Source organism: Tamandua tetradactyla, chromosome 2 (assembly GCF_023851605.1).
Source record: "Tamandua tetradactyla isolate mTamTet1 chromosome 2, mTamTet1.pri, whole genome shotgun sequence".
Lineage (NCBI taxonomy): Eukaryota > Metazoa > Chordata > Mammalia > Pilosa > Myrmecophagidae > Tamandua > Tamandua tetradactyla.
Window position 1 is genome coordinate 184394015 of NC_135328.1, and position 26775 is coordinate 184420789.

At 43.8% G+C, this 26775-nt stretch overlaps 2 protein-coding genes across 17 annotated transcripts in view; one reads left to right on the forward strand and one right to left on the reverse strand.

The window, feature by feature from the left end:
- RIMS3 (regulating synaptic membrane exocytosis 3) overlaps positions 1-13645 on the forward strand; it is a 37199-nt gene extending 23554 nt beyond the window's left edge. For 2 of the 6 annotated variants that reach the window (XM_077150109.1, XM_077150110.1), the window contains exons 5-9: positions 1890-2031; positions 2706-2818; positions 4981-5139; positions 5481-5620; positions 7139-13645. In XM_077150109.1, the coding sequence (XP_077006224.1) occupies positions 1890-2031; positions 2706-2818; positions 4981-5139; positions 5481-5620; positions 7139-7351 (767 nt within the window). In that variant the 3' untranslated portion in view covers positions 7352-13645. Of the gene's footprint in view, positions 1-1889; positions 2032-2705; positions 2819-4980; positions 5140-5480; positions 5621-5754; positions 6651-7138 lie in introns of those variants that run through there. The other 4 variants (XM_077150112.1, XM_077150114.1, XM_077150113.1 and 1 more) reach the window with 4 other exon arrangements.
- LOC143674416 (uncharacterized) overlaps positions 11287-26775 on the reverse strand; it is a 149083-nt gene continuing 133594 nt past the window's right edge. For 7 of the 11 annotated variants that reach the window (XR_013171045.1, XR_013171046.1, XR_013171041.1 and 4 more), the window contains one exon: positions 11287-13255. The gene's annotated coding sequence lies outside the window, so the exon portion shown is untranslated. The remainder of the gene's footprint in view (positions 13256-26775) is intronic. The other 4 variants (XR_013171048.1, XR_013171049.1, XR_013171051.1 and 1 more) reach the window with 2 other exon arrangements.

The following is a 26775-nucleotide window of genomic DNA, read 5'->3' on the forward strand; positions in this document are numbered from 1 at the left end:
GAATTACTTGCAGACCCCCAACCCCCACCCCAGATTCATCTGCCTCCTAACCAGGTTAGAAGGGATGTAAGAATTAGGAGCCAGAGACAGGGAGAGTCCCTCACACCCACCGCTATCATCCAGCTCTCTGAGTGGTGGTTCACACACCTTTTGTGGGTTTCATCTACATCTATGTGGGTGACTGAGTGGATGGGTTCAGCTCTGGGTGCTATGGTGTGAAGGTCACACGTGTGACCTGAGTCTGCATGGCAGAGGACATCGTGTGTATGCTAGCTTAGACTTGGTGGCACAAAATATGATCTGTGTGCTTGTTGTATCAATGTACATGTGGCCTTTTATGTGAAGTTACTTTAGTCATATTTGTGGTGGAAGGCATTTGCCTGTGTCTGCTTATGCCTGGCTGTGTGAAAGAAATATGTATGAGCTAATGTGAGTCTGTGTGTATGTGTGTGTGTATGTGTGTGTGTGTGTGTGTGTATGAGAGAGAGACAGAGAGACATGCTGATGGATTGATTGATTCCTGGATGTTCTAGCTGTTCTGCTATCAGAGAAGGTGGGGTGATTTCCGAGAAGGCATTATTCCTCACCTCCTGCCCAGAGCCCAGATGCCCCAGCCCCACCCGCATCCCATCTACTAACAATGCCGGCCCCCTCAGCCTTCCCTCCCTGAGCAGGGACTTCCTAAAAGATAAGTAGGGCAAAGCAGGTAGAATAAAATCCTTTTCCCAGGCTGGAGTCTTAAAAGTCTCCTCCCCAATCCACGACTGGATATGGGTGAGAGAGAAGGCTTCTGGGGTAAGCAGCTCCCCCTTCTCAACTGCTTTCAGTGGGGTGATGCTGTCCACCCCCCACCCACCTCTCCCCATCCCTGTGGGCAACTCCTCTCTTAATTTGCCTGGGCCTCTAACCAATGACAGCGAATGGCTCCTTTGGTACAGGGTCCATCTGAGTGCCACCTCCCTCCCCATCAAACGCTGTAGGCAGCCAAGTTTCAGCAGGGGAAGTCCCTGCAAACCCTTCACCAGTGTCTTCCCCACCCCACCCCCTATGAGGAGAGGGTGTCTAAAGGGACCACACTACAATGCTGAGGAGGTTGCCATGGAAACCCAGACAGGATGGTGCGCTGATAGGAGAGGGGAGGTACCGCACGTTCTCTGCAAGGTCGATGAGGGGAGCTGGAGTGCTGGTGGAGAACCCTCTGAGCAGGAGGTATAAAGATGCAGGGGTGGGTGCTCACTGCATGCTTCGGGGGTTACTATGCAGACTTCTCTCAAAGCCAGGGTCAATTCAGGTCACCCTAGCAGTCCTCTTGGTTTTGCTTCACTAATGGCCTCTCCATCTCTACATGTTCAGATCGGTCTTGAGAAGGCATGTTAGTTCGAGAGTGGCTAGGCTTCACCTGGGGTTTGATAGGGTCTGTGAAGGTGTTGGAGATGTGGGTCATGGGATCTGGGGGTGATAAGGTCCATGAGGGTACTAGAAGAGGGAAGATAAATCTGGGATTCTCATAGAAAGCAAACTTTCCAGAACAGAAAGGAACACTTAACCCTTTGAGGCAAGAACTGAAAGGGAGTGAGAGGTGGGCATCAGGGGAGTCTGACAAGGCCAGGGTGGGGGACAGAGAGGCTCTGTGATATGGTTCCCCTGCCCACCATGCCTCCAGCCATCTTTCTGGCCTGCCTTTTCTGTGTCCCTGTCCTGAGCAGAGCCAGGTGTCAAAGCTGCAGATAAGCTCTAGAGGTCATCTCAGCCATGCCCCTGCCTCCAGTCAGAGCTGCTGCTCATTCTGCCCTTCCCAAAAGGATGACTTTGGCAGCCCTTGCTGAGAAGGCTGGTCTGTGATCTAACCTTGTTCCCTCCCTCTGCTTGGGGTGGGGTGGGGGTGACAGAAGGGACCACCAAGAAGCTGCGCAGCAACATCCGACGGAGCACGGAGACGGGCATCGCGGTGGAGCTGCGGAGCCGGGTCACACGCCAGGGCAGCCGGGAGTCCACCGACGGAAGCACCAACAGCAACAGCTCGGAGGGCACGTGCGTGCAGCCCCCACAGCCGCGTCCCCCCCTTCCACAGTCCCTGCCTTCCTCCCCGCCTCCCTGCTCCTGTAGTCCCAGAGCCTGGCACATGGTAGGACAATCTCCCGGTTTGGTTTGGAGCTGAGATGTCTTGGGTTCCTCTGATCGCTCTACCTCTCTCCATCCCCCTCTCCTAGAGATCTGGTACCTGGGCCCCCTATCTTCCTGTAGCTCCAGGCTGTTATTTCCCATCTAAATACTTGGGTGGATCCAGGAACAGTTATTTCCTTCTGAATGTTTTAGGAAGGGGCCTCCCACCTCCCAATACCTACACATTGCCCAGCTCCAGAGGAAAGCATTTGGAAGGAAAATATGATCCTAAAATCCCTTTCAATGTAAAAACTTTGTTATGGCTCAAATGAGTGGATATTTTATATATGTTGGATCATACAATATTTGTCCTTCTTTTACTGAGCTTAAGGTTTTTGAATTTCCAAAGTGTTCAAAGTATTTTTTTTTTTTTATGTGCAGAAACAGTTTTCTGTCCCCCACCAGAATAGTTCACTTGCTTTATGCACAGGAGACATTGAGGCACAGAAGGGAGTGCTCAGTCCCTGGGGGCAGAGCCAATCCACTCCCCCACCTCAAGGCTGCCCAGACACCCTCACATACTACTCTGCCTTCTTCTTCAGGTTTATCTTCCCCACCACCCGCCTTGGGGCTGAGAGCCAGTTCAGCGATTTCCTGGATGGCCTGGGACCAGCCCAGATTGTGGGGCGACAGACACTGGCAACCCCTCCGATGGGTGAGTTTTCCTGAGGGTGGGCAAGTGGGGTCGTGGCAGCCATGCTGCAGGAAAGGGGAGCTCAGTGGGGCCCCTGATGTTGTGTGAGCAGCAGAAAGGAGCCCTCACTTGGGCTTTTGTGCCCGCAAAAAGGAGTCAGTGTAGCACTCATCATCCCTCCACCAGAGAAGGGGTCCAGCCTTTCTTGGTGAGCCACCCTGCAGATTTACAGCACATGCCTCCCTCACCTCCCCACTCACTATCCACTGCTTACTGGGTGCCAAGTGATGCTTAGTGCTGGGCATACATGGTGAGTAAAAATAGTCACAGCATCTGCTTTCAAGGAGTTTATTCTGCAACTAATTCTCTGTGTGACCTTGGGCAAATCATTTCCCTTCTTGGAGCCTCAGTTTCCTCATCTATAAAATGGGAATAACAAGATACACCTTGGTTTGGCAATCTATTTATTTCCCACAAAATATTTAATTAATCCCTAGGAACTGTATCTTGTTTGACTTGTTACCCTCAACACAGTGCCAGAAACCTAGAAGCCTTAGAGTAATTTTCCATCCTTCTTCCCTGCAGCTGGGAAGTGCTTCCTAAATCTAAGCTTGGTCCTCTTACCTGCAGTTGTGGTTCATTTCATGAGCCTTCAGATCAACTCATCCCCTGCCTCCCCTGCCTTCCTACCCCTTCCTTTCCTCACCCCTCCCATATTGGCTCTGTTGGCTTCAAGTAACTCCTCCCCAGGCCTCACCTCACCTCCTTCCCCATCAGCTGAACTTGAGCAGGGTCTAGCCCAGACCTCCCCACTCAGAGGATTCCTTTGCCCTTATCTGGATAGTGCTTGATCTTTGACCCTAACAGCAGATGAGGAAGCCTAGGGGCAGACAGTGCCACATGGTGTCACACCATGGCGCTGGGATTCCATTCCAAGCTGGGCTCTGTCTGCTTCACTTTCCTGTCTCTCTTGAAAGTGATGACATGGGAACTCCTATGTGCTGGAAGACAGCCCTCAGGGACACTCAGAGGGAGAAGTCACCTCCCATCTGGCTCTTGAGTTGGGTTTGGCTAATTCCCAGCTCTTGCTTCTCAGCTCATAAAGGCCCAGGGAGCCTGCCTCCCACCCCCACCCCAGCCCTAGGTCCAGCCCTGGCATGGGAGGCACTGAGAAGGGTCAACCACTCCACAAGGCTAAGTGCCATGGCAACCTATATCGTTTGTGTGTGCTGCCCCCTGGTGTTCAAAGATAGGAAGGACAGATTTGCATTCACTAAACTTGTTAAGGATCTTGGAGAGAGACGTGAAGGAGATGGATTCCTGAGACTCTTCCTCCTGCCCAATGAGGAGGTCAGGAATAGCTAGAGGGAGGAAGGTGAAGACTAGGATGTCTCCTGGAAGTAGAAAATCCCCATAATCCCAAGCATGCAAATGCAAACAATTACATCATGGCTCAGAGAATGTAAAGCAAGTGGCCATACCCAAAGTTTGGCCCATTTTAATTTTTCTGGATTGGGCTTATGATTGTCGACCATTTGGAAGGATATTCTACGGGAATAATACAAAATTTCAAATTCTTTTGATCTATGTTAAATGAAGCTGTAACTTTCCAAAAATCAGATAACTCACATGACTCCACACACAGAACCTTTTCCCAGCTGGAAAAGTCCATCTTGTGGGAGCATGGAGTGTGGGGCAGTTCTGTGCACCCAGGAAGTCTGCTGGCCTTCCGTCCCTCCATTGGCAAGGGTACCTACATAAGAGCAAGGCCTTCATTCCCAGATAATGCCTCATTGCCCTGGGCAGGTTCATAACTCATTTCTTCAAAGTGATGTTCTTTAAATATTTGTCCAATATATATTTAGGGAAACAATGAGGATTGCTGTTGTAGGGAAAGTGGGAGAAGAAGAGCCACGAGCCTGCAGCCTTCCTTATGTCTTCCTGAGCAGTTCAGCTCTGTTCCCAAACTAGCTTTGTCTGCTTAATCAGTAAAACAGAAGCTCTCAGCTTAGCAGACACAGATGGGACTTTAGCAGCCATTTGTTGTTACCCAAGCATGTTACCCCAAGTGACTTATCAAGGTATTTCCCAGGCACTTAAAGTGGTCTCCCAAGAGAAGTTTTGGGCACACACAGTTTTCTCTGCCTTGTTCCCTTTCCCATGATACTGTGCATTCTCTGCAGACTGGCATGCCAATCTGGACTGTCCTCTGCTTGGACTGTCCCTCTCCTCCTTTGCAGGGGACGTGCACATTGCCATCATGGACCGGAGTGGCCAGCTGGAGGTGGAAGTGATTGAGGCTCGGGGTCTGACCCCCAAACCAGGCTCCAAGTCCCTCCCAGGTGAGGCTGAGCATCTGGGTAGGGATTTTTGGAAATGGGGGCCTGGCAGGGAGAGACATGCAGCTGAGCCCCGGGTCTAGCAAGTCCTGAGATTTCCAGTGGCCTAAATTCGTATTCTTGGCACTGGAGTTGTGGCCTGCCTCAAAGACCAGAGTAGAGGGGTGGGGGGAGCTGCAGAGGATGGATGAGTCAGGGTTGGAGTCAGCCTCTTCCGTGCTGTCCACTGGTCAACTCACCCTAGTCAGTCTGCTCACCTCCAGGATCCCCTGAAGGTTAGGTGCTGGAGCAGGTCACAGCAGCCTCTCTGGGACCTTCTTCCTATGCTCTTTCCTGCCCCTCAGCCACCTATATCAAGGTTTATCTGCTTGAGAATGGGGCCTGCTTGGCCAAGAAGAAGACAAAGGTGGCCAAGAAGACCTGCGACCCACTGTACCAGCAGGCTCTGCTCTTTGATGAGGGATCCCAGGGCAAGGTGCTGCAGGTGAGTGTTACAGGGTGGGTGGGGAAGACCCCCCAGAGGCTGGAAGCTGTAATTTAAAAATTTTTCATTTATGATTTGTCCTGTGCCCGGGACTCTACCAGCTACATTAATATTCTTTACTTATTTATTTTCAGACCCCAGTGAAGTGTTATTGCCCCTGATTAATGCGTTTGGAAAATCAAGGTCCAGAAAGGATCGCTCAGGTTGCATAGCTAGTAGACGGGCCCATGATTTGCTTGACCACTGCATCCTCCTGCACCCGACAATTGCTAATATTTATTAGTCATCTGTTCAGTGCCAGGACTATGTTGGGTACTTTTCCAAACATGAATCCAATGCTCCTGTGCAGGAGACAGGATCGTCCCATTTGACAAAGAGGAAACAGCCACAGAGAGATGAAATGACTTGCTTGAGGTTTCAGCTAGTGGTTGTGCAGGTCAGCTCCCATCCCAACGGGTATAGGATAGCGCAGCCCTTCCACCTACCTTAGGCTGTTTGCCCCTCACCACAGCCCTGGGAGGGAGGGATTACCATGCCCATTTTGTAGATGAAGACACTGAGGTGCACATAGGTTATGTAGACACAGCATAGTGATGAATTGGTCTCTGCACTCAGTCTTAAGGTCCAGTTCCAGCTCAGTTCCTTACTGGCTGCAGGTGGTGTGCTGTGACAATTAAATGAGAGACTGCAAGTAAAGGACAGCATGCTGGGCACGTGGGCAGCTGCTCGCTGAGAATTCATGGTGGCGGCTGAGAAGAGGCCACAACGGGGGGTTGCTTGGGGCTGTCTGAATCTTGTCCAAGGCTGTGCCCAGATTTGGGCAGAGGTGTTTCCATGGCTATCTACAAGGCTATCTACCTTTGGAGGTGCAAACAGCAAGAAATGCAGAACTCTAGGGTTCTGTGGAGGGAAATCTTGGGGGAAAAGGGAGAGGCTGAGTAGCCTGCCCCCCCTTCCACCCCTACAACTTTAATCGGGTCAAACTCTTTTAATCTGTGTTTTATATGTTGGGATTCCATTAAATTCTCTGATAAAAACACAAGTTGGATAATCACTGAGCTAACCTATCTCCTTCTTCTAGTTTTACAGATGGGAATGCTGAGGCCAGTGGGGGTGGGGCTGCAGCAGAGCTGGGCTCTGACCCAGGGCCTGGCCTCTCAGTCGGCTCCTTCCTGGGGAAAGCTCTCGTCTGGGATGCCAAGAGGCTCTGGGGCCAGACACGATCCCAGCTCTGCCACCAATTACTGTGTATTATTGGGCCAATTAATTACCCTTCCTAGCTGCAGTTTGCCTAATGGACATAATAAACAGCACCCCTGCCTAGCTGGCTCACTGTGATGAGGGAGCTAACGCAGGGCCAGTCCATAGGAACAGGTCTGGCACATTATAAATGCTCGGTCAGTTGATGCCCCGAATCGGTTCTGGTGCTGTGTGCCCCATCTGAGTCTTGGAGATACTTGCAGGTTCCTGAAGTCGGGAGGTGGCTCAGTCCTTCCTACCCTTCCCCTCTACTGGCAGGTGATTGTCTGGGGCGACTACGGCCGCATGGACCACAAGTGCTTCATGGGCATGGCCCAGATCATGCTGGACGAGCTGGACCTGAGTGCCACAGTCACAGGCTGGTACAAACTCTTCCCCACCTCCTCAGTGGCAGACTCCACGCTCAGCTCCCTCACCAGGCGCCTATCCCAGTCCTCCCTGGAGAGTGCCACCAGCCCCTCATGCTCCTAAGGACCTCAGGCCAGGATGGCGGTATGGGAAGGAGTGCCAGCTGACCCCCCACCACCTCCCTGTACATAGTCTTTGTGTCTTTATGCCCCCCCTTGCCCTGCTGCATGCCTGTTGGCTACTGGGCTCGCCCCAGCTGGCAGTGGAGACTGTAGTGTACGTGTGTGTGCATTTGTGTGTGTATGTGTAGTGTGACCACATTTATATATATGTTCATTTGTCTGGGGATAGTCAGTCCTGGTGACTACATGAGCTAAAATCTGTCGCGCTGTGTCTCGTTGAAAAGAAACCCAAAGGTGTCTCCAGGGATGGAAGTGGGGCATACGGCCGTCGGCCGATCCTGCCTGGTGCCTCTTCTTGGTGGTCTCTGCTTAGTTTTCTGTCTCATTCTTTGTTCCATCCTCTGCCTCTCCCCAGCACTGCTGCTCTTTTTTGAGGAATGTAGCATCCACTGCAGCTGGCCACACTGAGGCCCCTCTGGGAAGCTCACCCTACCCTGACACATCTTCTCCCCATGCGAGCTGCTCTGGCTGCTCTTCCCATGACATGCATTCTGCAGCATGCAGCATGCTCATCTAGTACCCGGGCCCCAGGGCCCCAGGGGAAGCAGAAGGTGCCCTGGGAGCTGAGGGCTTTGAGGTTGCTTACTCCCTTGGGCTGGAGGTTTCTCCTTCCCACAGGCAAAACACAACGAGGTCTTGTTCCCAGGAGCTGGTCAGATACCTTAGAGGGAGGTGCCAGGTGTCTCTCTTAGCATTTGTTCTTCACCTTATCCTTCCCTGCAAGCCTCCTGTCCTCCAACATGCAGGGCTCCAGACATTCGGGATCTCTGACCTCTCTATTGTTACCCTGGAGCTCTCCCAAAGGGCCCCAAGATCTTGACATCCAGGAGGTCGGCCTCAGAGGAGATGTTATCTGCCAAAGCAGACAGTCCCTGGAGATACCTGTGTATTCCCACGCCCCGAGGGTGGCCCTGCTCTCTATCTGCTCTGAGCTTATCCTTTGTGGGGCATGGCTTGGGGAGGAGGTACAGAGGGTAGGCCTGTTTGCTAGAGTGAGAAGGGTTGAGGTTGGTTCTGAGCCACTGTTGAGAACTCTGACCTTTGGGGATTGGCTGAATGAAGTTGCTCATTTGGAGCTCTATTTTTTGTTCATTTCCATACCAGCTCCCTGTCTGGGAGCTCAGACTCACTTGGGCTCCAGTGTCTTGGGTCCATGGACAACCTGGCCCCGGGCTCTGGACTGCCATGGTCACCAGCTCTGTACAAGCAATACTTACCCCTCTCGGCCTCCCTGCCTTCTTGCCCTCTATCACTGCCCCTTGGAACTGCTCTAGACACCTCCCCTGCTCTTTGCTTTCTTTCCCCCTACCCGTGTCTGGTTGGTGCTTCTCAAAGCTACTCAAACCCTGACTTGACCCTGTTGGTAGGGACCAATTCCTAGACTGGATCTTGTGAGATGCCTGCTGGGAATTCTGAAATCTGGCTCAGGAATGCCCAAACCTGTCCTTCTCCTTTGGTTCTAAAGTGAAAGCAAAAGGTGAGATGGCCCAGGAGATGGACCAAGCAGCCCTTGGGTCCATGTCTGGTGGGGAGGAAAGAGGTAGCAGGAGGGGCCAAGACATGGGGAAGGCCCTCTTTTTGCCTCTTCCCCAGACATCGGCCCCAAGTGCTGAATTGACTCCAGCCCAAGTACCTGAGGCAGAGGAGAGCTTTCAGGGGTAGCAATGAAGAGGTCATGAAATTTGAATGCCTGTGCTCCATTCCTCATCAATACTGGATGGGATGAAAGTGGATTCTTAGGGAATCCAAATCAGTCAAGAGAAACCTCCGTTTTGGGCAGGATCTGCATTAGACTGAAACCTGAGCCCTGTAACTTCCCTCTCAAGAAAACTAGGGGAAGAAATCAGGACCCCTTGGTCCTGCCCACAGACAGAGTGGGCAAGGGCAGAGAGGAAATGAATACAGTTAACTCCTGGGCTCTTGTCTCCTGCCTGAGCCCCATTCCTGTATTACCAAAGAAGAGAACCATCGTGTGCAATGGAGGGCCGTGAGGGGGCAGCTGGGTTGAGGTTTTATGAAGAAATTTTCTTCCCAATCCCATTGTTTGGGACTGGATAATGTAGATATTTCTCATGTTCTTAAAATTGGGGCAAAGATCTTTGCATTCTTTGACCTTGTTGGGGTAGTGGCGGGGAGGACTTTCTTGCAGAAGGGTACCTTACCTCCTATCTGTGAAATATTCACCTTGAGAGCAGTCACCCTCAAGAAGGTGTGAAAATAGCCAACACCTTTGGAGAGGTAGGCTCATTAGTGATCCACTGGCTAGTGTAGACAGTTGCTTATGCAGCCCAGGGTGTCCACACCCAGGTATGCAGTCGCCCCCAGGGAATGGGGGAACATCAACACCCTCATTCCTCTAGGGGACCAGGAAGACAGAGCAAGAAGGCAGGGAAGCTGCCACTGGGCAGCTGTAGGCCGCGGTGCCCCTTGCCTCTGAGGATGGGTTAACACAGTTTTACCCAGAGCAGGGCCTGGTGGACTGGTAACTTGGGCTGAACTGCCTACAATCCTCAGCTCCCCAAACTGCCAGGGAGTGGGCCGCTCTACCATTCCACCTCTCTGATGGGAGGCAACTCTTCCCAAGTTGACCTTAGGGAATTATTCTTTTTAATCTGTGGTACCAAATGAGTTACTAATCCTCACCTGGATTTCTCCCATGAGGGTGAAGTTGTGTGGGGCTGTGGTGCATGCATGATGGTGAGTGGTTGGATAAAGGGTATGTTTCTCTGCATCCTGGAGGTATGGGCTTGACTGAGAAGCTGCTTTGGAGGTAGCCTGATCTAGGAAAGGAAAGAGCAGAACTGTGACTCCTGGCCTTCACTGGGGTGAGAAAGCATCTGCCTTCTGAGGAGGAGACAGTGAGGAAGGAAGGAGCATGGTTCCCCCAGAGTTCTCCCTATGCTCGGGCCAGCTCTCTGCCAGGTACAGTGTCCGAGCTCCAATTGCCTCCTCAGCCAACATGAAACCCAGTGCTGGTCCAGATTGGGGGCTTGCCCTCTTCCTCTGCTCAGGCAGGATTTGTCTCCTGTGGGGGTAAGGATGTGACCAGAGGCAGGAATGGCACTGCAGTGAGCAGGGGGAGGCATGATTACTTCAGAGCATCTGTCTTCATGTTTCTGTTCTGTTCAGTCTGTGCCACTTCTGACATAGACTCCTTCCCTCCTATGGGGAAGTCTGAGATGGGCCTTTGGTATCAATCAGGCTCCAGTAAATGGGACCAAGTCTTGGTTTGGCAAGAGGGATTTGAACCTTCAGAGAAGAATCAGCTCCCAAACAACTCCCCATCCAGTCTCTTCCACCTTCCAGTTCCACTGGGAAAGGAGCATTTGGGGGCTCTTGGTATCCAGCAAGTCCCAGTATTTCGTTGGGTTAAGGTAGAACCTAGGCATTCCAGAGATTGGGCACCCCTATAGTTCATCACCCCTAGAATAACTGCTGGTTAGAGTTCTGAGGTCGAGCTGGTTCTGCCAGGGGCATGACACCTACCAGGGGAAACATGACTGAGTTCCTCTCTACTGCCAGCCTTGAGAAGAGCAGACACTACCCACCCATCCCCTTTTAAAGATAATAGAGACTTCCAAGGGTACTTCTTTGGAAATAAAAAGAAATAAAAGTAGCACAATCTTACAAGGCGCTACTAGGACCCCATGACATGCAGCCAGGTTCCTTACTCCATGACCCAATACCCAGGAGATGCTGAGCTCCTCTTTCCCTGGGGGTTCTAGAGATCCTAATACCTCATATTCCCCATTTTCCTCATCCCAGAAAGCAGCAGGGCTTTACTAAGCTGCTCTTCTGTGTTTCTCCGATTGCTTCCAGCACTGTGCAAACTCTGTGCAAGAAATTGCAGTCTTTGCTTGATGCTGTAGATGAGCTGTCCTCCACTTTGGCGGAAAGAGATGGCACAGATTTTGGGGGTAGGGGTTGGTCCAGCAGCATTTCTGCAGTAGCTGCAGGAAGATGCAAGAGAAGAGGCCTGCCTCCCTGTGTACTCCTGCCTGCCTTTTCTCTTCCTCTCCTCAGTTTTCTTCTCCAATATCCTGGCACTTAAAAACGGTCTTTAAAATGCTGCTTCCTGCACTTGATTATCTTTCACTGAAGGACCAGGGAGAAGAGAATGTAGAGTCCTTCCTTGCCTTTTCTTCCTTCATCTGCTCTTCACTCCGGTCAGAAAAGATTGGGGCAAAACAAAATAATCATGATGAAAGGGTAGGTGAGGCCTAGATGGGGGCTGGATTGGCCTGGTCTGACTGGGAAAGATTTATTTTGAAAGAGTGCCTGAGCATCTCAGAGCAATGAGTGATGCCAAAGAGAGGAACTTGGCTTCCTTGGGCACCAACTCTTCCGGCTGAGCTGGACAAATGCAGCTCAGATGATGGCATGCCTGACAATGGGGCCTTGTTCTCTGACAAAGGGCTTAATCTTTCCATGTAGCAAAGCAACTCCCTCTCCCCCCAATCCCGAGCTTGGGCTTTTGGGGCCCAGCATGGCTGTGCCTGTGAAAGAAGCCACACCAGTGAGAGAAATTTGCATTCTCTCATGGGCCTGGACTGGCATGGGGCGAGTGCTCATTGAAAAGCATGAGTATTACTGCTTTGGGAAAACCTTCCAGGGCCCTGGCTAGAAGCTTGGCCAGTGAGGATGGGGCCTTGTACCTCCCAAACAGTTCACACTGAGGCCATGAGAGCTGCACTGTGTGTTCCAGGCAACTTGGCTAACAGAAAGGGGCCTTGGAATTCCAGGGCAATAGAGCATCTGCTCCATTGGTCCATGACCTGGGCAGTTGGCTAATGGGAATCCAAGGCTGTCATGTACAGTTATGCCAAGGACTGTGACCTTGGACAAGACTCCTCACTGTTTTGGGCCTCAGCTTTCTCATCTGCAAAATCAGAGCATTACCCAGTTGCTCCATGGTTCCCTCCAGCTTTTGAAATTCTCAGATCTGGAGATGATGGTTGTGAGCCTAGTATACCTGGCACTTGGTTCCATGGGCTGGTTTCTTTCAGCCCTTGGGCCCAAATTCGGTGCCAGACCTCATCCGGTCCATGCCCAGATGCTGCTTCTGACCAGAACTCTGGGATTCCTAACTGACTCTGCTTTCACCTCTTCGTGGTTTTGTTCTCCCTCTTTTATTCTTATGTAATGATGAGAAATAACTAAGGGTTGTCTACAATGGACAATTTTCAAGGTGCTGATGTGATGTCACAATCTCAGCTGCATCCTGAGTAGGTCTTTATGTCCCCCAGTGATGAGGCTGGGTCATTCCTCATTTCTGCTTCTAGAATGATATCTGGAAAAGTTGAAGATCTGAGAATTTAAAAGGAAATGCTCTCTGACGGGAGGAGAGAGAGAACTTATTTTCCTCCAAAATATCTTGCTTCTTAAGAACACTTCTCTCTCCAGAATATCTTTTGACTGACATATCATCTCAGAAGGCAGAGCGGCTGCTGCTTTGGGGAATACGGTCTGATCTATCAACTTCTTTAGAACGTAAATCCACAAGAAGCAGGAACCCCTTTTTTAGAATTTCTAAATGCATCCTGCAAAGAAAGAGAGCTACTAGGGCCTGACAAGCACACTGTTTAGATAAGAAGCAAATAGCCTTTTATATCTGTGCTCTATACGTTTTATATGTGCAGCATTTTCCAAACTTGTTGTGATTCCTGGGTGGCAGGTGGACAGCTAGGAAGGACTGCCAGCTGTTTTGTACAACATTCTTGCCAATTCCCTCGAGGAGATAACTCTTCACATGGCTTCTGCATGTACAGTATTTGGGCAGCCAAAAATGATTAAAGTCAGTTTGAAAATGGCTTCATGTGTTGCTTTCTGTAGACAATTCTTAACTCTAGAAGAGAGAAAACAGGGTTCCAGGTGACTGGGTCTTACAAGAGGGTGAAGAGGATCCATTGGCTGAGAGGCAGGAGATGGCAGTATATTTCAGAAAAAAGGTATGAAAAGACATGACCTGAACCTATGACTTCTGTTTGGGAAACTCCACTGCTATTGCAATGTTGTTTATTGCATGGAATCTGATTGGTCTAGTCAGTTTCCCAGCTCTGGCGCCCAGGGTCCCTATTTACTGTTCCTCAAAGCTTTCTATTCTCACAGACTCCTGAGCAGGATACCCACAGCCAATGAGAGGGCAAAGTAAGATGGAGCTAAGGCCAGTGCTTTCAACGCACTGTTCGTTTCTTTCTGAACTCTTGGGTCCAGCAGCTCTGCTCATGCTCATGGCTGAGTCAGTCTTGCTTATTTTAAACACAAGCAGTAAAATAGCAATTAACCCCCAGTGCTCTGAACTACAGCAGTCATGACTCTTAGAGCACAGAGGGGCAGAAAAGTAACAGTTATTTCTAAGCAAAAAACTAGTTCTTCTTGGGCTAAGTTTTGGAGTAAGGGTTGCAGAAGTTAGATAAAGGAAAGGTAGCTGTGTCTGAGCATGGGCTTGCTTGGGGGAAGGCTGGCATCTTCCATCCCAGGAGCACTCCAAGGTGACCTCCGCTGTCTTGGGTCTGGGTCTGGGACTTGCAGTTTTAGTGGGGCATCATCTCTTCATGGCAGGCTCATGAGACCAATAGTTCCCCAGGGTTCTCAATTTTCTTTTCCACTTCCATGCATTCCCTAAGATATTGTTTACACTCTCATGGGTTTGAGAATGTTTATGCTTCTTCCCAGCAAAATTCTTTAAAAAATAAATAAATAAAAGGACAAAAGGGCAAACAAAAAAAACAGATGTAGAGAAAAATTATAAAGGATGCTCTCCAGACATAAGGAACATAGTATATAATGCATAGTGCTATTGTGGGGTTAAAATGAGGTAATATATTTCAACGGCTCAGAACATAGTAAATAATATGTTTGCTATTATCAGGGAAAACAATTCTAGATGGAAGAGTTGGGTTGCAAGAAGGAAAGGTGAGCAAATAAATAGGTAAGAAATATATAAGTAAATATAAACACATTGTAAAAATGTACTAATGCTTAATTTGTAAAAATTTAAAAAGATAAGGATGCACTAAAATACTGGATAACAATAGCACATAAGTTAGTGCTTGGAATGCTCTTGAGGAGATTAAAGATATTGAATATCCTCAGTCTTCCTTAAATACCCATTGTAAAACTTGTGGAGTGAACACTAAGAAAATAGAAATGGAATCTAGTAGATTAAAAATTTCTAAAGGCAAAATATGAAATTCACGTGTATTATGAAAAAACATATCTTAATCAAGTAGTGTTCGTACCAGCAATGCAAGGATGTTTCAATATCAGAAAAAAATTATCACAGTAATTCATCATATTAATAAGCCAGTGGAGAAAAATCATGTAACTATCCTATTTATGATAAAAGCATTTTATAAGGTCTAATCCTATTTATGATAAAAACTCTTTTAACAAATAGAAGGGAATTTTCTTAACTTGATAAAAGTTATATGTCAAAAACCTATAGCAAATATATTAATGGAAAAAACTTTAGACACATTCCGTTTAAGATTAAGATCAATACAAGGAGGACCACTGTCGTTGCTACCATTTAATGTAATTCTGAAAGTCCTGTACAAGGCTATAAACAAAGGTGTAAGCGGTAGTTCAGTGGTAGAATTCTTGCCTGCCATGCAGAAGACCCAGGTTTGATTCCTGGCTCATGCACTCCCTCCCCCCGAAAAAACAAATCTCAACAAATGTTTCTCCATATAACGGGATAGTCACATGGGAAAAAGATGAACTGTGACCCCTTCCATATAGCATACAAAAAAAAAAATGTAAGCAATGAAGAAGTGATAAACCTATCATTTATAAATAATTTGATCACTACCCAATTTTTACAAAACTGAATCAATTAAAAATAACATTCAGCAAGGTGGCTGGATTCAAGACCAAACTACAAAAATCAATTGCATTTTCCTATAACAGCAATAACCAATAAAATATGAGATATTACTCACATAGCAATAAAAAGGGACCTAGGAATTACTCAAAAAAATATAAGGCCTCAATGGAGAGAACTTACAAATTCTAATAGAAGAGTTGGGTGATTTGCATAAATGGAAGGACATTGCCTGCCCTTGGTTGAGATAGTTTAACATAAAGATATTAATTCTACCCAGATTAATCTATAAATTCAATATAATCTTAATAAAAATTTCAGTATTTTAAGAATTAAAATTACTCTGCACTTCATATGCATGGATACAAGTCCATGAATGGCTAAATCAACTTCTGTTTAAAGATGAGAGAGCTCAAAGACTGAGAAATTAATATATGGCAAAAGGAGCACCACAAAATAATGGGTAAAAAATGGGTTGTTTATGTATTTGAAAAACTAATTCACTATCTAGACAACAAAAAGTACACCTACCTAACCAAGAGCAGAAATGAAGCCTAGATGTTTAATAGACCCAACTTTACATTACACATAAAATGTAAAGTTAGTAAAAGAAAATGTAGAAGAAATATCTTTGCGAACTAAAGGCAAGGAAGAGCTTTTAATATTTCAAAAGCACAAACTGCACATTAAAAACTGATGGATAGCTTACATTAAAATTGTTTCTATTTAATGCATATATCATGGACAAGAGAGAATAAACGGTTTACATAATGGCAATTTACAGTGTCAAAAATTGGCAAGGGATTAATAGCTGGAATATACAAGGAAGTCCTGCAAATCGACATTAACTTCAATGGGAAATGGGCAAAGGAAATGAATAGGCAAACTCCTAAAGCTAATAAGCACATGAAAATATCCTCAGGATCATTGTAGTCAAATTCTAAGTTAATGATGAGATGTCACGTTACACCTATAATAGATTTCCAAAATTAGAAAGCTGGATAATGCCAAATGATGGCAGGGACAAGGCGATACAAGAAGCTCAAATTCTACTGTTGAGAATGTAGATTGGTTCAGCTATTTTGGAGAGCAATCTGACACTACCCCATCCAATTATGTGCAGACCCAGTAAATACAGATCTATTAAAGGGACATGTACAAGAATGTTCACTGGAGCATTATTTGTGGTGGTGTTGTGGTAGACCCCCTTTCCAAAAGATGTCCATTTCCTAATCCCCGGACCTGTGAACATGTTCATTTAAATGGCAAAAGGGATTTAGAAGATATGATTAAACGAAGGACCTTGAGAAGGAGAGATTATCCTGGATTATCTGTGGACACAATCTAATTACTTTGCAGAGGGAGATGACTATGGAAGAATGGGCAGAGTGATGCAAAGTTATGGGCTTTGAAGATGAAGGAAGGTCGCCATGAACCAAGGAATGTGGGAAGCCTTTAGAATCTGGGAAGGGCAAGGAAACTTTTTTTTCCCTAGAGCCTCCAGAAAGGAATAGAGCCCTGCTGACACCTTGATTTTACCCCAGTAGAGTTGTGACGGTCTTCTAATTTAAGAACTGTGAGATAATAGGGTTTTTTTTTTAAATCTTAAGTTTGTGGTAATTTGTTACAGAAGCAATAGAAAACTAAATCAGGTGGGAAGTAGAAGGTTATTTGGGTGTCTGTCGCTGGAAAATTAGCTAAGATGTGGTGGATGCATATCATGGAGTACTGGGCAACAGAAGTAATAGATTAGCTAGACATATAATATAGGTAGATCTTAAAAAAAAATAGAATGATGCGCCATAAGAAAGCTACTAGTGCTAATAAATTCATATTCAGCAGAGGTTCAGGCTACAAAATCAGCACACGTTATCCATTGTTGTTCATCAGCAATGAACAATGTAAAAAGGAAACTAAGGAAACAATTAATTTACAATAGCATCTAAAAGAATAGCATATCTAGGAATAAATGTAATCAAGGAGGTGAAAGACTTACTGAAAACTATAAACTCTGCTAAAGGAAATTAAAGACCTAAGTAAATGGCAAGACATCCTGTATTCATGGATCAGAAGAATTAATATTGTTAAGATATGCATACTACCCAAACAACCTACAGATTCAATGCAATCCCTATCAAAATTCCAGCGTCCTTTTTTTTGCAGAGATGGAAAAGCCAATCCTTAAATTCATATAGAACTGCAGGATGCCCCAAATAGCCAAAACCATCCTGAAAAAGAACAAAGTGGGAAGTTTCTAACTTCCCAGTCTCAAAACTTACCACAAAATTAATCAAAACAGCATGGTACTGGCATGGTAAGGACAGATATATCGACTAATGAAATAGGATTGTGAATTGACAAATAAACCCACATGTCTATGGCCATTGATTTTGGCAAAGGTGATAGGTTCAGTCATTGGGGAAAGAATAGGCTCTTCAACAGATGAATTTGGAAAGGTTGATATCACATGCAAAAGAATGAAACTGGACCCTTTATTAGTCAGGGTTCTCTAGAAAAACAGAAGCAACGGGAGATATCTGTAAATATGAGATTTATAAAAGTATCTCCCGCAACTGTGGGGATGCAAGAGTCCAAAATCCGTAAGGCAGGCTGCAAGGCTGGCAACTCCGATGAAGGGTCTCAACAAACTCCACAGGAGATGCTTGCTGGCTGAAGAAGCTGTGAAAATTCAGTATTGAACTGACTGGATCAAATCCAACTGACTGGATTCTCTCGTTTGTGGAAGACACACACTTAGTTGATTGTACATGTAACTAGCCACAAAATATCCTTGCAGTAACAGAACAGTGCTTATCTGACCAGACAACTGGGCGCCATCACCTGGCCAAGTTGGCACTTGAATCCAACCATCAAAGACCTTACCTTACATCATATACAAACAATCCAAAATGAATCAGCAACCTAATTATAGGAGCTAAAACCATACAATTTTTAGAAGATGTCAGTCAAATTTTTCTGGCCTCGGGTTTGGCAATGGATTCTTAGATATAACACCAAAAATATAAGCAACAAAATGAAAAATAATTAGACTTCATCAAAATTAGAAACTTTTGTGCATCAAAGGTCATTATTGAAAGTGTAAAGACAACCTACAAATGGGAGGAAATAGTTGCCAATCATATATCTGATAAGAGTTTAAAATCCAGAATATATAATGAATTCCTACAACTCAACAAGAAAAAGAAAATCCACTTAAAAAATGGGCAAAGACAAAAAGGGAGGGGGCAAAAGTCTTTAATAGACATTTTTGAAAGAAGACAAACAAATGGCTAATAAGCACATGAAAATTTGCTCAACTTCCTTAGTCATTAGGAAAATGAAAAGTAAAATCACAATAAATACACAATAAATTACAACTACAGGGATGGCTATTACTAAAATTTGGAAAACAGTAAATGTTGGTAAGGATGCAGAGAAACTGCAATGAGTTTCACTGCATTGCTGGTGAAAATATGAAGTGCTGCAGCTGTTGTGGAAAACAGTTTGGTGGTTCCTCAAAATGTTAAATATAGAATTACTGTATCCTGGCAATGCCAGTCCTATGTAGATGCTTAAAGGAATTGTAAGCTGGAACTGAAACAGGTACTTGTATGCCAATGTTCATAGCAGCATTATTCACAATAGCCAAAAGGTTAAAACAACCCAAGTATCCATCAACAAATGGCTGGATAAAGAAAATGTGATATATATACACTCAATGGAATATTGTTCAGCCAAGAAAATGAATGAAGTTCTGGTACATGCTACAAAATGGATGAACCTTGAAGACATCATGTTGGGTTAAATAAGCCAGACACAAAACGGCAAATATTATATAAGTCCACATATGTGAAGTATATAGAATAAGCAAATTTATAGAGCTAGAAAGCAGATTAGAGGTTGCCAAGGTTTGGGGGAAAGGGAAATGTGGAGTTAATGCTTAACTGGAACAGAATTTCCATTTGGGATGATGGAAAAATTTTAGTAATGGATGATGGTGATGCTAGCGCAATATTTAAGTGCAATCAGAGCCATTGAATCATACACTTAAAAGTGGATAAATGCCAAAATTATGTCATATATATGTTAGCACAATAAAAAACAGAATGGTATATAACAAAGAAATTTATTTGAATTTAAAATATATGTACATGTTCTGAATTAGATTATTCAGACCTAAAATCCTCCCATTGAGTTTAACTAGAAATGCTGAACAAGAAATATATATATATATTTTATTTATATATATATTTATATATATATTTATTTATATATATTTAGCTTGAAGTCATAAGAGAACCAACAGGATCATACAAAACTATCAGGTCATGACTTAGAAGATGGAAATCCAGAAAAGTGAGCCCAGCACTTGGGGACATTTTTACCTCTTGGGTGTTGGCCAATTCAAGAAGAGCTAAAAGTTGAGGCAAAGCAATGCTTTTGATAGCCTCAACGGGCTAGAAGGACAGAAGTTAAGAGTCCAGAGCCTGCCACAAGAGGGGCTTGGCAAACCTCTTCAGTTTTAGAAGTTAGGGCTAAATCCTAAAGTAGATATAGAGTTGTCTTTGCTGAACTAAGCCTATCTTTGAATAATTTTAATATCTGAGGGATTGAGATGATTCAAGATTGCTAGTGCAATCTCCTGGCAGAAGTAAATGTAAATTCTTTCTGCAATAAAATAACAGTAACCTAGGGTTCAAATGATGTCTACAAATAAGTTTCCAAGTACAAGTCAGTTACGCAGTCAAATACAACAGGGTATACAAAGCAAAATGCAATAAGAATGAGCACACAAGATTATTGAAACCCAGATTAAAAACCAAACCAAAGGAATCAATACAAGGGGCTCTAAATCATACAGTATAAAGCACTTTTAACTAAGTATACTTAATTTTAAAATATTTTTTAATATTAAGAATTTAGGCAGGAGTAGCTATACTAATATCCAACAAACTAGACCTCAAGTGTAAAACAAAAGAGACAAAGAAGGACACTGTGTTTTAGTAAAAGGAACAATTCAACAAGAAGACATAACAATCATAAATATTTATGCACTGAACGCGAGTGCTCCAAAATACATGAGGTAAACACTGAAAAGTGAAATAGACACATCTACCATAATAGGTAGAGACTTCAATTCCCCACTGTCATCAATGGACAGAACATCTAGACATAGTTAATAAAGAAACAGAGAATTTGAATAATACAATAAATGAGCTAGACTTAACAGACATTTATAGAACATTACACCCCACAACAGCAGGATGCACCTTTTTATCAAGTGCTCATAGATCATTCTCATGGATAGACCATATGCTGGGTCACAAAGCAAATCTCAATAAATTTTAAAAGATTGAAATCATACAAAACACTTCCTCATATCATAAAGGAATGATGATGGAAATCAATAATAGTCAGAGGGCCAGAAAATTCACAAATATATGGAGGCTCAACAACACACTCCTAAACAACCAGTGGGTCAAGGAAGAAGCTACAAGAGAAAGCAGTACATATCTCGAGGGAAATGAAAAAAAAACACAACATATCAAAATTGATGGAATGCAGCAAAGGCAGTGCTAAGAGGGAAATGTATTGCCCTAAATGCCTATATCAACAAAGAAGAAAGAGCAAAAATCAAGGCATTAGCTATCCACTTGAAAGAACTAGAGAAAGAACAGCAAACTAACCCCAAAGCAAGCAAAAGGAAAAAAAAATAATGAAGATCAGAGCACAAATAAATGAAATTGAGAATATGAATACGATCAAGAAAATTAACAAAACCAGAAGTTGGTTCTGTGAGAAAATCAATAAGATTGATGGACCCTTAGTGAGGTTGACAAAAAGAAGAGAGAGGATGCAAATAAATAAAATCAGAAATAGGAAACATAACCACTGATGCCACAGAAATAAAGGAAGTAATGAGAGAATACTATGAACAACTTTATGCTAATAAACTAGACAATGTAGATGAAATGGACAACTTCCTAGAAAGGCATGAACAACCAACATTGACTTGAGAAGAAATATACGACCTCAATAAACCAATTACAGGTAAAGAAATTGAATTAGTCATTAAAAGTTCCCCCAAAAAGAAAAGTCCAGGACCAAATGGCTTCACTTGTGAATTCTACCAAACATTCAAGAAAGAATTAGTACCAATCCTGCTCAAACTCTTCAAAACAATTGAAGAGGAGGGAAGGCTACCTAACTCATTCTATGAAGCCAACATCACCCTCATACCAAAGCCAGACAATGATATTACAAGAAAAGAAAACTACAGACCAATCTCTCTAATGAATATAGATATGAAAATCCTCAACAAAATTCTTGCAAGTTGAATCCAGCAGCACATTAAAAGAATTGTACACCATGATCAAGTAGAATTCATCCTAGGTATGCAAGGATGGTTCAACATAAGAAAATCAATGTAATACACCATATCAACAAATCAAAGCAGAAAAAACCACATAATCATCTCGATTCATGCAGAAAAGGCATTTGACAAAATTCAACATCCTTTCTTGCTGAAAACACTTCTCAAAGGACAGGAATAGAAGGGAACTTCCTCAACACGATAAAAGGAATATGTGAAATCTACAGCTAACATCATCCTCAATGGGGAAAAACTGAAAACTTCCCCACTAAGCTCAGGAACAAGACAAGGATGTCTACTATCACCATTGTTATTCAAGATTGTGTTGGAAGTTCTAGACAGACAAGAAAAAGAAAAACAAGGCATCAAAATTGGAAAGGAAGAAGTAAAACGCTCACTGTTGGCAGATGATATGATAGTATATGTCGAAAACCCCCAAAAATCCACAGCAAAACTACGAGAGCTAATAAATGAGTACAGCAAAGTGGCAGGTTACAAGATCAACATTCAAAAATCTGTGGTGTTTCTATACACTAGTAATGAACAATCTGAGGGGGAAATCAAGAAAAAAAAATCCATTTACAATTGCAACCAAAAGAATAAAATATTTAGGAATAAATTTACCTAAGGATACAAAAAAATAAAGAATTTAAGCAGAGAACTATAAACTATTAAAAAAGATACAGCAGGTTTGCAAAACACTTGTGAAAATTCCAGAACTGAAAAAAGAGAATTTAATTGATAAGTTTTAAACAGATTAAAGTCTACTAACCATGATGGTACCAAACTTTTCCTCCAGCAATAAACATCTATACAACTGGGCATTTGATCCAGTTTTCTACCCGTGTGTGTGTGTGCATTTTCCACACTTCAACAGAGGGAGGTGGAGCTCAAGTGGAACACAACAGTCTCACTGAGATGAAGAGGCAGATATTGACGTTAGGGGCTACTAAAGCAGCATGGATTTATAAGTTTGGGTACCAGAGAGGAGAAAACTGTGCAAGGGTGGGTAAGAAGTCTGCTGGAGAGTTCCCTGTAGGTCCTTGGTTGGGAACCTTGTGGTGAATGTGCAGGGCAAGACACTGCAAGGCCTAGAAGAGAGCAGCTGGTGAGAGCTGAGGCTGAAAAGAGATACAAAAGGTTGTATAGTGTTAGGAGATGATGGAATTTCAGCCTGGCTAAGCATCTCACGTATTCTGCTTGAGTTGCCAGAAAGACCATGCCTTAGGAGTAAGGACAATAGCCTACAGAGAGAAGCATGTGCTAGTATTAAGAACAAAATTCAAATAGATCTTGTCTGACAAAAACAGATTAAGCAAATCAAGAGTATTCATCGGTATTTAAATGTCTGCCACAACAGGAGTCAATTCCCTTTAAAGGAAGTCATCATAATCTTGACATGCTACAATATACCATCCATGATGTTGAGGATACAATAAAAAAATTCTAGTCATGTATATCAGTCAGAGTTCTCTAGAGTAACAGAACCAGCAGGAGATATCTGTAAATATGGGATTTATAAAGGTGTCTCACACAACCATGAGAATGGAAGAGTCCAAAATCCATAGGGCAAGCTGGGAAGATTGTAGCTCCAATGAAATGTCTTAGTGAACTCCACAGGAGAGTCTCGCCAGCTGAACAAAACTAAGTCTCTCCTCTCCTTCAATAGTCTTCAAATGATTGGATTATCTTATTTTCAAGAGACACACCCTTAGTTGACTGCAGATTAATCAGCCACAGTTGCAGTCAATTGACTGATGATTTAATAAAACAGCTTTCAAATTTATCAACCAGTCATGAAATAACATTGCAGCAACAGTCAGGTCAGTGCTTGCCTGACCAAACAACTGGGCACATTACCTGGCCAAGTTGACACCAAAACCTAACCATCCCAGTCCACCCCTCATCAGCTTGTCATCTATATACATCACCTTGAAACATGCTTAATTTCCCAGTAAAACACAATAAGAGACTATGTTTCACCTATCAGCACTCAACTGTCCTGTGTACAACTGGAAGCACACTACATCTGTCCAGAATAGGGTGCAAGTCCTCAGGTGGCATTCACTCTTAAATTTCATATCCTATAACTTAAATACTATAACATGAACAATAGAACTTATGTCATATGATGAGAGGAAAACAAGATATTTGCTTCTAACAAAACATACTCATAACAAAACAGGGAGGAAATATTCATACTATCAGTCCTCATTTCTGTAACTGGTCATGTGGTCATAGTTCTTTTTTTTAAATTTTAATTAATAAAACCAATCAACATACAATATGAACATTCTTTTTTTTCCCATCACATATTTGTATATTCATCATCATGATTATTTCTTAGAACATTTGCATCAATTCAGAAAAAGAAATAAACAGAAAAAAATTCATACCATACTCCTTACCCCTCTCTTTCATTGATCACTAGCATTTCAATCTATTAAATTTATTTTAACATTTGTTCCCCTATTATTTATTTTTTTAATCCATATATTTTACTCATCTGTTCATAAGGTAGATAAAAGAAGCATCAGACACAAGGTTTTCACAATCACACACATTGTGGAAGCTCTATCATTATACAATCATCTTCAAGAAACATGGCTACTGGAACACAGTTCTACATTTTCAAGCAATTGCCTCCAGCCTCTCTGTTATGCCTTAACTGAAAAGGTGATATCTATTTAATGCATAAGAATAACCTCCAGGATAACCTCTCAACTCTGTTTGGAATCTCTCAGCCACTGACACTTTTTTTTGTCTCATTTATCTCTTCCACCTTTCAGTCAAGAAAAGTTTCTCAATCCCTTGGTGCTGAGTTCCAGTTTATTCTAGGATTTCTGTCCCATGTTGCCAGAAAGGTCCATAACACTGGGAGTCCTGTCCCATGTAGAGAGGTAGAGGGCAGTGAGTTTGCTTGTCATGTTGGCTGAGAGAGAGGCCACATCTGAGCAACAAAAGAGGGGTTGACTCTTAGGCCTAATTTAAGTAGGCTTTGTCTATCCTTTGTGGGGTTAAGTTTCATATGAACAAACCCCAAGATTGGGGGCTCAGCCTACTGCTTTGGTTGCCCCCACTGCTTGTGAGAATATCAAGAATTCTCCGCTTGGGAAAGTTGTATTTTCCCCCTTTCTCACCATTCCCCCAAGGGGACTGTGGTAGTTAGATTCAGGTGTCAACTTGGCTAGGTGAAGGTGCTTAGTTCTATTGCTGTGGACATGAACCAACGGTATGTGAAGCTCATCTGTTACTGATTACATCTGCAGTCAGCTAGGAGGTGTGCCTGCTGCAATGAATGATGTTTGATTTAATTGGCTGGTGCTTAAATGAGTGAGCTCAATGTAGCACAGTCCAAGAAGCTCGGCACACCTCATCTCAGCACTCACAGCTCAGCCCAGGCCTTTGGAGATGCAGAAAGGAAATGCCCTAAGGAAAGTTGTTGGAACCTAGAGGCCTGGAGAGAAGGCCAGCAGAGATCACCCTCTTCCTTCCCACATAAGAAAGGACCTCAGTTGAAAGTTAGCTTCCTTTCCTCTGAAGAACCAATGAAATAAATCCCCTTTTATTAAAAGCCAATCTGTCTCTGGTGTGTTGCATTCCGACAGCTAGCAAACTAGAACAGGGACTTTGCAAATATTTTTTTATTCTCTGTTCAAATCCTTCTGGGATTTATTGAGGCATCAATCTGGACAAACCTACAAAATCTCATGCCAGTAGTTCATATTTATCACTATAATCTTCTACTACCCATTCCATGTTCCCTTTGCCCTCAGCAAGCACTTCAGATGACCATGGTTCTTTGCCAAGTGGGTTGACCCAAACCTCATTCCTGAAGTTTCTGGGCTATTGGTAGTCCTGTCAGGATTAGGTTGTTGCAGTTTTCCATTGACTTTAATCACAGGGCATGGTAGTACTAAGAGATACTCTAGGGAATCTCCTTTTATTCCAGGTAAATTCTTCTTTCCCTCCATTGTGTAGCTGCAGTCCTATTTCCCCTTGATTGGGATCAATCACCCCAGACAGTACTGTAATCCCCTTTCATGCCTGTTGATACATGGGCATGAGAAGCCTAAAGTGGCCAGGTGGCAGTCTTAACTTCCAGTTCAATGGAATCATTGTTGTGTCTCCTGGTAGGAGCACTCCTCCTTTTGGAACCAAGACCTTTAGACCAGCAGAGCTTATGGTTTCAGGGACAGGAAGCAAAAATTTTTTTTTTTATTTTTTTATTTTATTTTATTTTTTTTATTTTTTTATTAACGGAAAGAAAAAAAAAGAAATTAACACAACATTTAGAAATCATACCATTCTACATATGCACTCAGTAATTCTTAACATCATCACATAGATGCATGATCATTGTTTCTTAGTACATTTGCATCGGTTTAGAGGAACTACGCAACACAACAGAAAAAGATATAAAATGTTAATATAAAGAAAAGAAATAAAAGTAGTAGTAATAGTAAAAAAACAACAACAACAAACAAACCAACAAGCAAACAAAAACAAAAAAAACCCTATAGCTCAGATGCAGCTTCATTCAGTATTTTAACATGATTACTTTACAATTAGGTATTATTGTGCTGTCCATTTTTGAGTTTTTATATCTAGTCCTGTTGCACAGTCTGTATCCCTTCAGCAAAAATTTTTTTTATTGAAACAGTAGGGGTGATAGTGAGTGGTGTTACTCCCATTTCCACTCCTTGATTCCTGGACCTGTGAAACCTGGCTACAGGAGAAACAACACCATAGAGTGGACACTGATTCAGAACATACACAGCCTCCTGGAGAATACTGCCCCAGACCTACAAGGTATTGCCACCTAGTTGGTGCCGTAATTGGGTCTTCAAGAGGCCCTTCCACTGTTCCATCAACCCAGCTGCCTCTGGATAATAGAGAACATGGTAAGACCAGATAATTCCATGAGCATGTGCCCATTCCTACATTTCATTTGCTGTGAAGTGGGTTCCTTGATCAGAAGGAATGCTGTGTGGAATACCATAACACCATGACAATGGATGACTTCCGTAAACCCACAGATGGTAGTTTTTGTGGAAGCATTGCATGCAAGGAAGACAAACTCATATTCTGAGTATGTGTCTCTTTCAGTTAGAACAAATCACTGCTCTTTCCATGATGGCAGTGGTCCAACGTAATCAACGTTGGA